The sequence below is a fragment of the Oryx dammah genome, unplaced genomic scaffold (assembly GCF_014754425.2).
Source record: "Oryx dammah isolate SB20612 unplaced genomic scaffold, SCBI_Odam_1.1 HiC_scaffold_17, whole genome shotgun sequence".
NCBI classification, from domain to species: Eukaryota; Metazoa; Chordata; class Mammalia; order Artiodactyla; family Bovidae; genus Oryx; species Oryx dammah.
In genome coordinates, this window is record NW_024070201.1 from 14949084 (window position 1) to 14961984 (window position 12901).

Sequence of the window (12901 nt, forward strand, 5' to 3'; positions counted from 1 at the left end):
TTCTCTCGGTAAAAAATGTGAAATCTCTTATTACTCCCAGAGCTAACAGAGATGACCTTTGGAGGCTGGAAAGAAAAAAAAAAAAAAAACAAGAAAAAGGAGGTCCCTATTCTTATCATGGTCTTGCATTAAGTACTGAGGGAGCCTTGGACAAATCGTTTAGTCATCTTTGGTCACAGTTTCTTCTTTAATGAAGCATGGTGGCCACACTAAGTGAGCCCTAAAATCACTGGGAATCCAACTCTGCTACCTGTCTCCAGTGCCTGGTACACAGGAAGCAGCTCTCGAGAATCAGGATGCCCTGGGTTCAAAGCCTGTCTGCTCCACCTGCCTGTATGACCATGGACAAGTTCCTGAACCTTCTTGTGCCCTAGTTCCCTCATCCGTTAAAGACCTGTAATACCCACCTCACAGGGCTGCTTGCAGGATGAACCGGGACTGCGCACCAACAGAGGTCAGCACGGTGCTTGGTGGACAGGAAGTGCTCAATCCGCGGTGGCCACCTCACCGTTTCTGCATGACCTGAACAAGGACCTGAAGGCTAGATTACGAGGGAGCATGCCTGCAACTCCACCTAAAGGTAAACTTTGAACCATCAGATCAACAGTCTCTGAAATCACTGTCACTCATAATGGCCATCAGATGGCTTTTAACGAGCTCCAGTTCAGAGGATACACGCGCTGCTGGTATGGCCATTCAGATACTCCTCAACCCAAGAACTGTAGACTTCAACTCACAGCAGGATGCTTATGGGAAGATTAATGGCCCTGCTGGGAGAGGGACCCCTAAGACCTCGGCACCCAGGAGGCTACCACCGGTGGCTAACCACAGGACTATCCTGCCTAGCCCTGTTTCCACCATTAGCTAATTACGGATTCCCACTGGGCTAACAAAGGCTTGTAACTGCATTCATACGTGTCTCAGTTTATCTCATGTGAAATAACCATGCTCACCTAATTAGGAATGAAGTAAAAGATGACTAAAACCCTACCAGGAAAAGAAAATAACAATTAAATCCTGATTTATAAATTCGCACAATTAACAAAATGAGATCTAATAAATGTTTCTGAAGTTCTTTATTTTCCATCCTCCTTTTTTGTTGGGGCTTCTTCTTTCCCTTCCCCCTCCGTAGGCATGCATGCCAAGTCACTTCTCCATAACCAGTGCCTAAAACAGAAGTCCATACACTATGGCCTGCAGGCTGAATCCAGCTCACAGCCACAGCATCTGTCCATGGCTCATCTACGGTGACTTTCAGACCATAGGGACGGAGTTGAATAGCTGTAGCCCCCAAGCCTAGACTTATTTACATTTTGTCCCTTTATGGAAAGAGTTTCCTGATCCATGGTCTAGAACACAGCTCTTTCATAGTAGGTAGCTAACAGCCCTGGGATTTCTTTGGAAGGAATGATGCTAAAGCTGAAGCTACAGTACTTTGGCCACCTCACGCGAAGAGTTGACTCATTGGAAAAGACTCTGATGCTGGGAGGGACTGGGGGCAGGAGGAGAAGGGGACGACCGAGGATGAGATGGCTGGATGGCATCACGGACTCGATGGACATGAATCTGAGTGAACTCCGGGAGTTGGTGATGGACAGGGAGGCCTGGCATGCTGCGATTCATGGGGTCGCAAAGAGTTGGACACGACTGAGCAACTGAACTGAACTGAATAACTGTTTTGGACAAAATGATAATGGTCATCATTTCATTCAACATCCAACAAGTGCTTATTAAATGCTTCCAAGCACCAGGCACTGTGCCAGCTTCTGGAAACACAGTAACTGAGACTACAGTGGTGAGAATGACAGGGTCCATGCCCTCATGGTGTGGACAGTTTAGAAAGGGAAGGGAGAAAATGGTCATCCAAATGGTTCCTTATTTACAGTATGATGAGTGTTTATAAAGGGAACGGGGGACTGGAGGGAAATATAAAAGGAAGACTGGAACTTATCTCAGGCAGCCTTCTCTGAGTAACTGCCATTTAATTTGAGCTGAGACCTGATCGTGGATTTCCTGGCTCTGAACTGTCAGCAAAAGTGAAGGGTCCCTGATGCCACATGAAATGCAAATGGGTTTCAGTCTGTGCTTTTTCCATCCATCCATCTAGCTATGAGTGCAAGGAACACAGATCATAATGAAGTTTAAGACACTTGATTTTTCAACCCTCAGACAGGAATAGTAAGCAAATAATTTAAAAACCAATGACGTGAAAATCATAAGCCACGTTCGCTTGTTAGAGACTGGACATCAACACGTGACTGAGAGACAGTTCTGTCATCAGCTCGGGTTCTTCAGGCACAGAAAATCAGCTTAAATTGAATAACATTAATTTTCACACTTGGGGAGAAGATTTGATGGAATGTAAACAGACACCCTGCAGGCTGGATGCACTGCTGGTTGCCATGAAGGTTTGAAGTTTCTCAGTGCTGCCTGTCAAGGTTGATCAAGTGGGGTAAGCAGTCACACGCTCTGCTTTCAAAACCTAGCAAGGCTCAGCAGGCCACACAGGCATTCCTTGGGAACATGGCCCATTTCCCCACCCTGAAAACTGGCAGGTTCTTCCAGAGAAGGTGGAGGAAGGATGCAAAGGAACAGGAAGAAGCATTGCAGAATAAATGTATAGCCTAACAAATCCATAAATGCAAGTCTGCAGAATAAATGCATAAAGTCTTCTTTGCATTTCCTATCACTGATGAGCCCACAGAGCTCTGCTGGCTGAATTGGGAAGATTTTGTTCTTTATTTCTTTAGATGAAATGTAGGTACAGGGAGATTAAGCATCTAACTTCAGGTCACTGAGCATGTGTGAGAACCCAAGAACTGGAAGATGTGGTGACTGATCCAAAATTAGGTTGCTTGAGCTTGTGCCCTATAAAGCCTTTGCTTTTTAGGACTGAATTTTTAGTCCCAGTAAAGCAAGGAGATCAAACCAGTCAATTCTAAAGGAAATCAACCCTGAATATTCATTGGAAGGACTGATGCTGAAGCTCTGATACTTTGGCCACCTGATGCAAAGAGCTGATTCACTGGAAAAGACTCTGATGCTGGGAAAGATTGAGGGCAGAAGGAGAAGGGGATGACAGAGGATGAGATGGTTAGATAGCATCACTGACACAATGGACATGAATCTGAGTAAACTCTGGGAGATAGTGAAGGACAGGGAAGCCTGGTGTGCTACAGTCCATGGGATCACAAAGAATAGGACATGACTGAGCAACAACTAAATGCAGAGGCCATCTAAAGGTTAATTCAGGGCAAGAAAATTTTCTCAGTTTAAGAAATGTACCTTAGCAGGCTTTCGTGGACATTCCCTTCCTCTGTGCCCAGGAGCTGATCTGTGGTGTCTGGCATGGTCTATGGACTGGTCTGTGCAAGAATATGGCCGGCTGCCCCCCAAATTTTTATATACCACAGTCAGCTCTCAACTTCAACACAACCACAGCAGAGTAAAAAAGGAATCAGGGAACCAACTACATTTTAGTACATAGTAGTCATTTTTATGAAAAATACTACCGTTCCTGGAAGTAGAAGGAAGAGTCCCTTTACCTGGATGTCTTTGTACTTGAAAAAGCAAGAAAGTAGGGGAAGGGGGAAGGTGAAAGGCAAAAAAAAAAAATCAAGTATTTTTAAGTTGCTTCTATTCTATTCTCATTAACAATTTCACCTAATATCTTGAAATAATTGAGCAGAAGCAGAGATAGCTCCTAACATGGGTGAGAGCTAAAAAGAACATTTTGATACTGATGTGCCATGATGAAAATTTCAAGCCTGTTCTTACAAGGATTTCCCACTTTTACTCATTTCCTCAATAAACATTTATTGAGCTCCAGGTACATAAAGATCCAAGGGGTTTTAATGAAAGCTGGGGCTGGATGTTGACAAAGAATGCCTGTAATTCTTTCATCTAGTGGAGGAGATTCACGTTAAGAAATGGTGCCCACAGAGAACGTAGGCAAAATAAGTGCTGCAGTATAGGCTTCACACCCAGGTGGCAGCTGCAAGCACCATCGGGCCCACAGAGGAGGAGGGAACCCAGATGCATCCACGTGTGACAACATCTAGCCTCTCCTTCCTAATGAAGCCTGATAGAAACCCACAGAAGAATGTAACAACATACAATGAGGATTCAGAATACGCTCCTTAGGCTCTATGTGGGTCAACAGAATTAATATTTATGTCATTGTAATTTCTGCTTTGGGTTTCACATAAGCCCTTAGAGGAAATACAAAAAGGATTTTCTTGTAGGAAATTATTTTTGTCTCTTTTATGTTCTAAAAAAGACAGAAAATCAAAGTATCTAAAGTAAGACTTAAAGATAAGATGATGATTGTAAGATAAATTGAAAATGGCAAATTATTGTTATTTTTAAAAGTGGTCCCACACTTTTTCTGGGGGGTTCATTTTTAAACCCATGGGGATTATAAAGGAAATCAAATCCTATGAATTACTCTTATTTATACCCATAACTTATTAATTTAAACAAATAAATGAATGTCCCCCAAATATTTTTTTTCTTAGAGAGGGACATTTAACAGACAGAATTTAATGTACACAGACTTCAGTGTAACCAAATATGCTGAACCCATGAGGCCTAAAGAATCTCAAGGAGTGGATGGGGAGCGAAGTTTCTGGCCATCCTGTAACACACATGGGTTTTATCCTAGAATAATACAAGCTGCCAGAGCTCATCAGCTGCCCCTCCACTCAAGAACATAAGATCTCTGCCAGTCTAGTTTCCGCATATCTAATATTTTATTTTTGGCTTTCTGACCTACTAGTATGGGCTTCCCCGACGGCTCAAGCAGTAAAGAATAAGCCTGCAATGTAAGAGACACAGGAAATGCAGGTTCAATCCCTGGGTCAGGAAGATCCCCTGGAGGAGGAAATGGCAACCCACTCCAGACTAGTGATAGAAATTCTGCAGAGTTACTAATTTTCAGAAAGAAACAGATAAAACATTTCACTTATTGACAAGACAGAGCTGAGAATGATGACAGACATTCCTGGGAAACTTCATTTGGTGGACAGTGGTCTCTTTGCTCCGTGTTTGTGTGTGTGTGTGTGTGTGTATGTGTGAGACAGATGAATAAACGGGGAAACCAGGAATCTCAGTAAGTTAAAAAAGCTGAAGTACCCAGTTTCACTCAGCCAGATCAAAAAAGAAATTGGCTAGATGCCCTGTTTTTAAGGAGTAATTTGGCTGTAAACATATTTGGAAAAACAAGAAGTAAAACCAGAAAAGGCTTTCCAGGTGGCTCCACTGTAAAGAATCTGCCTGCCAATGCAGGAGACTCAGGTTCGATCCCTGGATCAGGAAGATCCCCTGAAGAAGGAAATGACCAACCACTCTAGGATTCTTGCCTGGGAAATTGCTACAGACCATGGGCTTGCAAAGAGCTGGACATGACTGTGCAACTGAGCATACACACAGAATCAGAAAACACACATACAAATTTTTGAATTCTTCCAAAGAGAACAATGCAACATCATGAGGTGATAGAGAAAAACACTCCCCTGACTCTTGAGAGTCCCTTGGACTGCAAGGAGATCCAACCAGTCCATTCTAAAGGAGATCAGCCCTGGGATTTCTTTGGAAGGAATGATGCTAAAGCGGAAACTCCAGTACTTTGGCCACCTCATGCGAAGAGTTGATTCATTGGAAAAGACTCTGATGCTGGGAGGGATTGAGGGCAGGAGGAAAAGGGGATGACAGAGGATGAGACGGCTGGATGGCATCACCGACTCGATGGACGTGAATCTGAGTGAACTCCGGGAGTTGGTGATGGACAGGGAGGCCTGGTGTGCTGCAATTCATGGGGTCACAAAGAGTCAGACACAACTGAGCGACTGAACTGAACTGAACTGAGTTTTAAAACTCCTAATCACTTCATTCAGAGAGATTTTTAATTCAGACAATCTCATGTCCGAGAGGAGCATAATTATCGCTCTGTTGAATGCTTATTTCGACTTGTAGAGCTATGTGTAACGACCCAGGCAGACCACCCAGGCCTTTATTAGGCTTCAGTGAAGAGAAGAGTTTTGTCTTTAAAGGAAAACTACTCTGGGCAGCAGGGAAACTTGGAAATCAGGCCAGGAAGGACATCCCCTTCCACTGGTTGAGACTTTACAGAAATCCTCCCAACCACTCATATTGCAAGAATGCCTTGGGTGTGTTGGGACCTGGACTCTGAGCTTCCGCTGGAACATGGACCAAAAACATCAAACATGTTATTCTCTATTTTCCCCTTTCCCTCTAACTTTTCCATTGGCCAAGGTGGTTGTCAGGGCCTTCCCAACTTAGCCTTAGCTCCTGGTAGGTAGGATCCAGAGACATCACTACTATTTGCTATGCAGTCAGTCTTACCTTTCTCTTAGCCAAGCATTAGACTCTCAAAGGGCTCACCTGGAAAACATAGCTCCTCTTGAGTGTACATTCAGTGTTTATGATTATGATTCTTAGGCATTGAAAAGTATTCTTAGAATGACTTTCTAAAAGACTATACAGATAATGGAACACATTAATAACTGAAGATATAGTGATTTGTGCCTGCCATTCTGTGCTAAAAAGAAAGCCTGACAGAGAGCACCTCCCCATCACCAGCCTCCAGGGTCCGTCTGCACCTCTGTCATTACAGCTGCTCACTTAGCTATGGGCCGCAGTGGGAAATGACTCAACACGCTCAAACCTTCACTTGCTCCCGAATCCCCACGTCTCCTCCTCCTCCTGCTTTTTATTGGTAAAGGATGACCATATACCCAGTGGTCCTAGTCACACTCATTTCACTCTCTGTCATTATTCAACTGGTCACCAAGTCCTCTAATTTGTCAACTGTTGATTTGTCTCCTACCCTCCACTACTACTTCTTAGTTCAGGACCTCTACCTCTCTTGCCCAGACACTAAATTATCTGTTAACCAGTCTCCCTGCCTCCAGATTAGTTCTTCATGAATTTCCCTTCTTGTGTGCCTCCTTAACTAGCTTCTAAAACATAAGCCTTACAAACAATGAAATAATAAACATACATGAAGAAAACACAGGTGAATATGTTAATAATTTTGGAGTGGAAAAAGCATTTCTAAGCATGACCTAAAACCTAGAAGGCACAAATATAGTCACTTGAAAAATCTATAAGATAAAGGGCACTATATTCAAAGATACAAAAACAACTGGGGAAAAAATATCTTCACTATATATGGCAGGAAATATGCTAATTTTCTTCATACAAAGAATTCTTCCAACTCACTAAGGAAAAAAACTATTTGTAAATTTGAAATTACATCTCAAGTCCACCTCTTGGCCACTCCAGGAGAGGAAAAGCTAATGCAAATAATTATAAAGCTGGCAGGCAGGCAGGCACAAAGTGTCCTGCAAAGACTAGGTAATGAAACATTGGTTAGTTATCCGTGTTAGCAACCCTGCTTCAAAGGCCCTGCCGAGATGCAGTTACATCACACATCAACACTGAGGCACCCTTCAGCAGTTGAAAAATGCCCCTGGACTCTCTTGTTTATACCTTTGGAACAGCAGAACATATTTGCACGGAACAACTCATTCCTTGTAAAGCTGGAAGGGCCTCTTTGCCTGCACTATTGATGCTTTAGCTGTGAGCCAGAAGGTTAAAGTTGTCGGAACATTTCTGAACTCACACAACACCAAAACCTATTAGTCCATCAGCATAGCCTGAGCTGGGAGGTTACGGCAAATGCTCATCTGATGAAACTCATTGACTTTTCCATTTTGACCTGAACTACATGACAAAATAATATCTCCTGACAAGAAGGCAGAGTATCAGCAGAGTGACATTGCTGACATAACGGCCACAAGGATACTTACTCTACCTAGTAATATGATCATCCAAAATTAAGGTGTCAAACCCAGAGGAACAGGGTGAGGAGGCAGGTGGGTGGGAGGTTCAGGATGGGGAGGACATATGTATACCTGAGCCGATTTATGCTGATGTATGGCAAAAACCATCACAGTACTGTAAAGAAATTATCCTCCAATTAAAATATAAATTAATTTTTAAAAATTAAGGTGTCAAAATCCTAAGTGCTAATAGTACAGATGACTCATTTATCAAACGAATGTTCAGATGAAACAGTAAATCCACTGCATCTATAAGTAGAAATAACTTTTGTTAGGAAAGTGAATAACTCAAGATGCTTATATATATATAGCTTTGTATACAAGTCTGGAGCACAGGCCAATTCACCTAATGCAAAGGAATCCAATGCAAAAGCTCAAGACTGTATGAGTGTCTATTTGCCAGACAGAGTTTTAAAAATGAAGCTGAGACTCAAGCTGGAGTCTGATCATGAGAAAATCTGGGAAAAACTGAACTGCAATTGTGAGTTAATTTGGGAAAAACAAAGAAGAAACCCCAATGGACAGTATTGGAAATTAGAAAATGTAACGAAGTATTTCTCAGCTTTGAAAATGTAGACCTGTATTGAGGGATCCATGCACCAGAATATACTGTCACTATACAGTGGATGGCTAGTGTTTGAACAAGACTTTTTGCTGTTAGAACTGTCTTTAGCTGTGAGCACTTAACTCACAATGCTGCTGAGAATTATGACAGAGAAATGAATTCAATTTTCTATATAGTTTCCCAAAAAAGACAGCTGGATTTTTTTATGTTTCTGATTTAGACAATGAATTTGCAGAAATTCAAACCTTAATTGATGGTTTTTCAAAACCCATTTGCTTCTATTATTTGCCTCTGATGAAATTAATAGAGTATTTCCCAATAAATCTAGAGGCAGAGGAAGCCATTTTATTTCTGGCTGAAATGGGCTCGCTGGGTTCACCATCAAGCATCACCAATGAAGACCCATGCTGGGAACATCTCTATTGCTTCATGCTGCCAGGGGCGGACAGTTCAGAAATGCTCAACCTACGTGCACACAGAGCATGACAAAAGAGCGAATCCCACCACAGACCTCCTTCCTTTTCCGTGGAGATAAAGAACTATGCCTTACTTCAGGTGGTGCGTGCCAGGGACTACCACAAGAGTGCTATTCCTCGGAGGGTATTGTAGAGAAACAGAAACTGGAGGTCAGAATAAACACTACCGAAGTATTACAACCTCGGCTTTGTCTTGGGCAGGCCCAAGAGGGCCTCATCTTTGGCCCAATAGCTTATTTCCCTAGTTAACAAATGAAAAGCAAGCAGCACAAATCTTACTTAAAATGAACAGGCTACTCTCCTTAGGCCCTGAGCTTTTAAAACCACACAGTTGGGAAAGATAAGCAAGGAGACTCACTCTGGGACGCGTAAAGCCCCTCAGCCGCCCTGTCTTCGTGTCCGTCATACTCCCTGCTGGACAGCTGTCTGTTGGCTGTCTCCAGTCGATCTGGACATAGAGAGGAGATGGTTACAAAGACATGCACGTGGATTTAAGTCATCCTGCGACTGACAAATGACCTGGGTGCTGAGAGCTGGTAGGGAGAGCTGCCCGGGCAGGAGCCCCAAACTGAACAGCTCCTGGGGAGGAACAAGATGTTCCAAAACTTCGAAAGGAAAGTCTTCAGTGGTCACGCTGTCTTTATGCTGTCTACTGCCAAGGGGTGCACCAGCGGCAGGCAGTGAAGAGCAGGGACCTGCAAGCCTAGCAAAGTCCTCGCAAAGGGCTTGAGTCCCCCTGGCCTCAAACCCAGCCCTCATCTAAACTTGACTATCAGTTCTCTGTAGCTAGGAAACAAAAAAAATTAAAAATAACAAATAAATAAATACCAGGAAACAAGTCAAGATGACCTAATGGATGAAGACTACTCAGTGAGTTCTAGGTTTGCTCATGCCATTTCGTCAGTCTTCATTTATTCAATTAAATAATTCAACCTAACAAAGTCTTATTGAGCATACAGCACACCCAAAACTGAAGGGTTTACAGTAATAAAAAAATATGTAGGTTCCAGCTAGAGACTCCAAGTACACTGAATCTTTTGACATGAGAGAACTGGAAAAAATGGCTTGGTTGACTGAAAGTGAAGTACAAGTTCATGGGTCAAATCAATCTGCGTGTGGGAGGTTGTCAAGATCCTGCAACATGGGACCGGAGCTTTCAGGAAATTGATATATGTTTACTCTTCTCTTAACCGTGGGTTTGTTTTTACTCCAAGAGGCACATGTGTCTAGCTCTTCTTCTACACTATATATTGAGCAAGTGTTAAGTGTTGGCTTTCAAAGAATGCCATCAAATGCTTCAGCTTGATATGGTAAGGGTTGCGCATGCAACACTGGTCTTTTCAGACATTCCCATTCACAACAAGAATCATGCTAAGTACTTCTGGAGCAAGAAGGAGCTGCACACATATTCCCTCCCTTTCAAGGACTCATGCATAGAGGTTGTCACTTCTCAGGCTCAATGCTGCACTGGACAACCCATAAGGTGAAAAGTAAACACGTCTGCTCTTTGGTGTCCCTTTCCCAAGAGGTTGGGATTTACAAGGTTATCTAACACAACTTAGACCTGGAGTTAGACTGTCAGCTACATGGGGCGAGGGTGTTTAGGGCAGGGAAAATGTGGGTGATGTACCTCGGAGGTCTCTGTTGAAGTCATGGAGCCTTCGAATCTCGCCTTCGAGTTTGTTCCTCATCGCTTTGTCCAGCGACTCTCGCTTAGTGGTAGACTTGACCAGGCTCTCGTAGGCTTCCGAGATTCTCTGAAGTTCTTTCTCAAACTGAAAGAAAGAAACAGCATGGAACTGGAACCTCTGACATTCTCACCTATGACTTAGTTATATTGATTCTTGGATGTTCCCAGTGTGAAGGCTGTATCTTCAACACAGCCTTTCTGCACCTCAGGTTTGGCTAGCAAATCCTGTAGTCAACTTTGCTCCCCCGTGTTCCCCAGGGCCACATTAGGATCCTGTGAATAACAGACTCGCAAGTCTGGTGGGACCATCTGATGTCACCCAGTACATCAGATGTCTCTCAGTACAATGTCCATCAGATGTCTATTAGGAAGGGGTGAATTTAAACATAACTCATTCTCTTATATTTTGTATGCTAATTTATAACTATTATTTTTCCTAGTTAACTTAAGAAAAATGTTAAAGTACAAGAAAACGAAAGGATCACAGCTAGAACCCAAACTGCCTGAGTCCAAGTACAGTGCTCTTCCTGAGACCCTCATCCCCAAAGAAATATAAAATCCACATGAAGAAAGGCTTCATCGCTTAGTTTTGTTACCCCTTTGTCTATGAAATTATCTATATAAAGGACTAATGGATTTGCATCTAAGTGTAAACCAATCTGCCAGATTGTTTCTCTTTATGTGAGGGAATTGAAAAGACATGAATTAAAACCACCTTTTCTCTTTTGTGTTTCACTGAATCCAGGGCTGTCACTGGTAAAGTCTTTAATCTATGGCATATATAAATCTATAACAAGTAGCTGAAACTGTTATAACAGGAGTCTAATACAATAGCATGCTTTAAAGTAGATATTAATAAATCCAATTTTATTGCTGTGCAACATACATGCAGGAGAAAAAGTAAAGTGAAAGTTGCTCTGTCGTGTCCGACTCTGTGGACACTCTACAGCCCATGGAATTCTCCAGCCAGAACACTGGCCAGAATACTAGAGTGGGTAGCCTTTCCCTTCTCCAGAGGATCTTCCCAACCCAGGGATTGAACCCAGGTCTCCCACATTGCAGGCAGATTCTTTACCAGCTGAGCCACAAGGGAAGCCCAGAAAAAGTAAAGAGTGCCCGCAAACTTGGCTACTGAAAGTTGGAATCAGAGGCAAAGTGGCGGCGTTGAGGACACCAGCACCCCTCCCTGGGCACAAAGAGACCTACACCGCATTTTGGTCTCTTCACAGGAGAGCTGTGTCACCTTAAGCCAGGTACCCTGATTGCCTGAACTCCAAATGCCCAATCAGAAAATCTCTGCTTAGACTCCTATAACTATTGCTAAACCAATACCTACCCTAACAGACACCTATCACACACTCACTGCGTGTCTGGGTGCCAGGGGAACAGAAATAAGACAGTGTCTGCTCTTGCGGGTCTCGCAACCTTGCTGGCCTGTGTGTAGGCACACAGGCCTTCTCTCCAGTGCAGTCGGACAAAAGGTGTGGTGTTAATTCTATGGTAGTCTACAGACCCCTTAGCAGGGCTAAGAAGGGGTTTCTTTAAAATAAGATTTCAGAGAAAATGCCATTTAAAATGAGTCCTGAGGGATGAACAGGAACTTGCCAAGCAGAAAAGAAAAGGCTAAAGGGCTTTGGCATTCGAGGCAGAAGACAGGGAGGGCGTGAGCCAAGACAGAGCCGCGAATGAGTGTGTGTGTGTCTGACAGGGCAGGTCATCTGAGGATGGCAGCAATGGGCGAGAGGCAGGAGCAAGGCAGCCCAAAGGCAGGGCTTTAAAGAGAATGATGGGGATGGGAGAGCTCGGGGAGGGCAGGGCAGCATAAATCTCACCTGAGTTTTTACAGAGTTCAGACTAAAGGACGGGGCTGCCGAGACAGAAGGCAGGAGAAAGGAGTCCAGGTAAAAGCTACTGTAAACAGTTCAGTGACACATGACAAGAGTGAACCCAGACAACCAAAAAGACAGATCCCAAAGACACCGAAGAGAAGACTCAGTAAGCCTCCGTGACGGGTCTGGACGGGCAAGGGAGAAAGAAACCAAACACAGCCACAGCTTAGAAGACAGAGTAACGAGAGTCAGCCAAGATAAATGACGATAAGGCAAACACGTTTACCAAAGAAAGAAAACCAGTCTGGGTTTGGAGAGACCAGGCCTGAAGTGCCTGCAGAACAACAGAGCAAAGATTTCCAGCTAGCCGGGGAGAGACAGGTCTGAAAGCCGGGAGGGCAAAGTTGTGCCGCTGTGCAGAGGACAGATGAGGCCACGAAGTGGAGGCCACGAAGTGGAGGCCACGAAGTGGAGGC

At 43.6% G+C, this 12901-nt stretch overlaps 1 protein-coding gene across 6 annotated transcripts in view; it reads right to left on the bottom strand.

Moving 5' to 3' along the window:
- AMOTL1 (angiomotin like 1) overlaps window positions 1-12901 on the bottom strand; it is a 201545-nt gene that overhangs the window by 47992 nt on the left and 140652 nt on the right. For all 6 annotated transcript variants that reach the window (XM_040257897.1, XM_040257898.1, XM_040257899.1 and 3 more), the window contains 2 exons: window positions 10537-10681; window positions 9265-9354 (listed from right to left, as the gene is read on the bottom strand). In XM_040257897.1, coding sequence (XP_040113831.1) covers window positions 9265-9354; window positions 10537-10681 — 235 coding nt within the window. The remainder of the gene's footprint in view (window positions 1-9264; window positions 9355-10536; window positions 10682-12901) is intronic.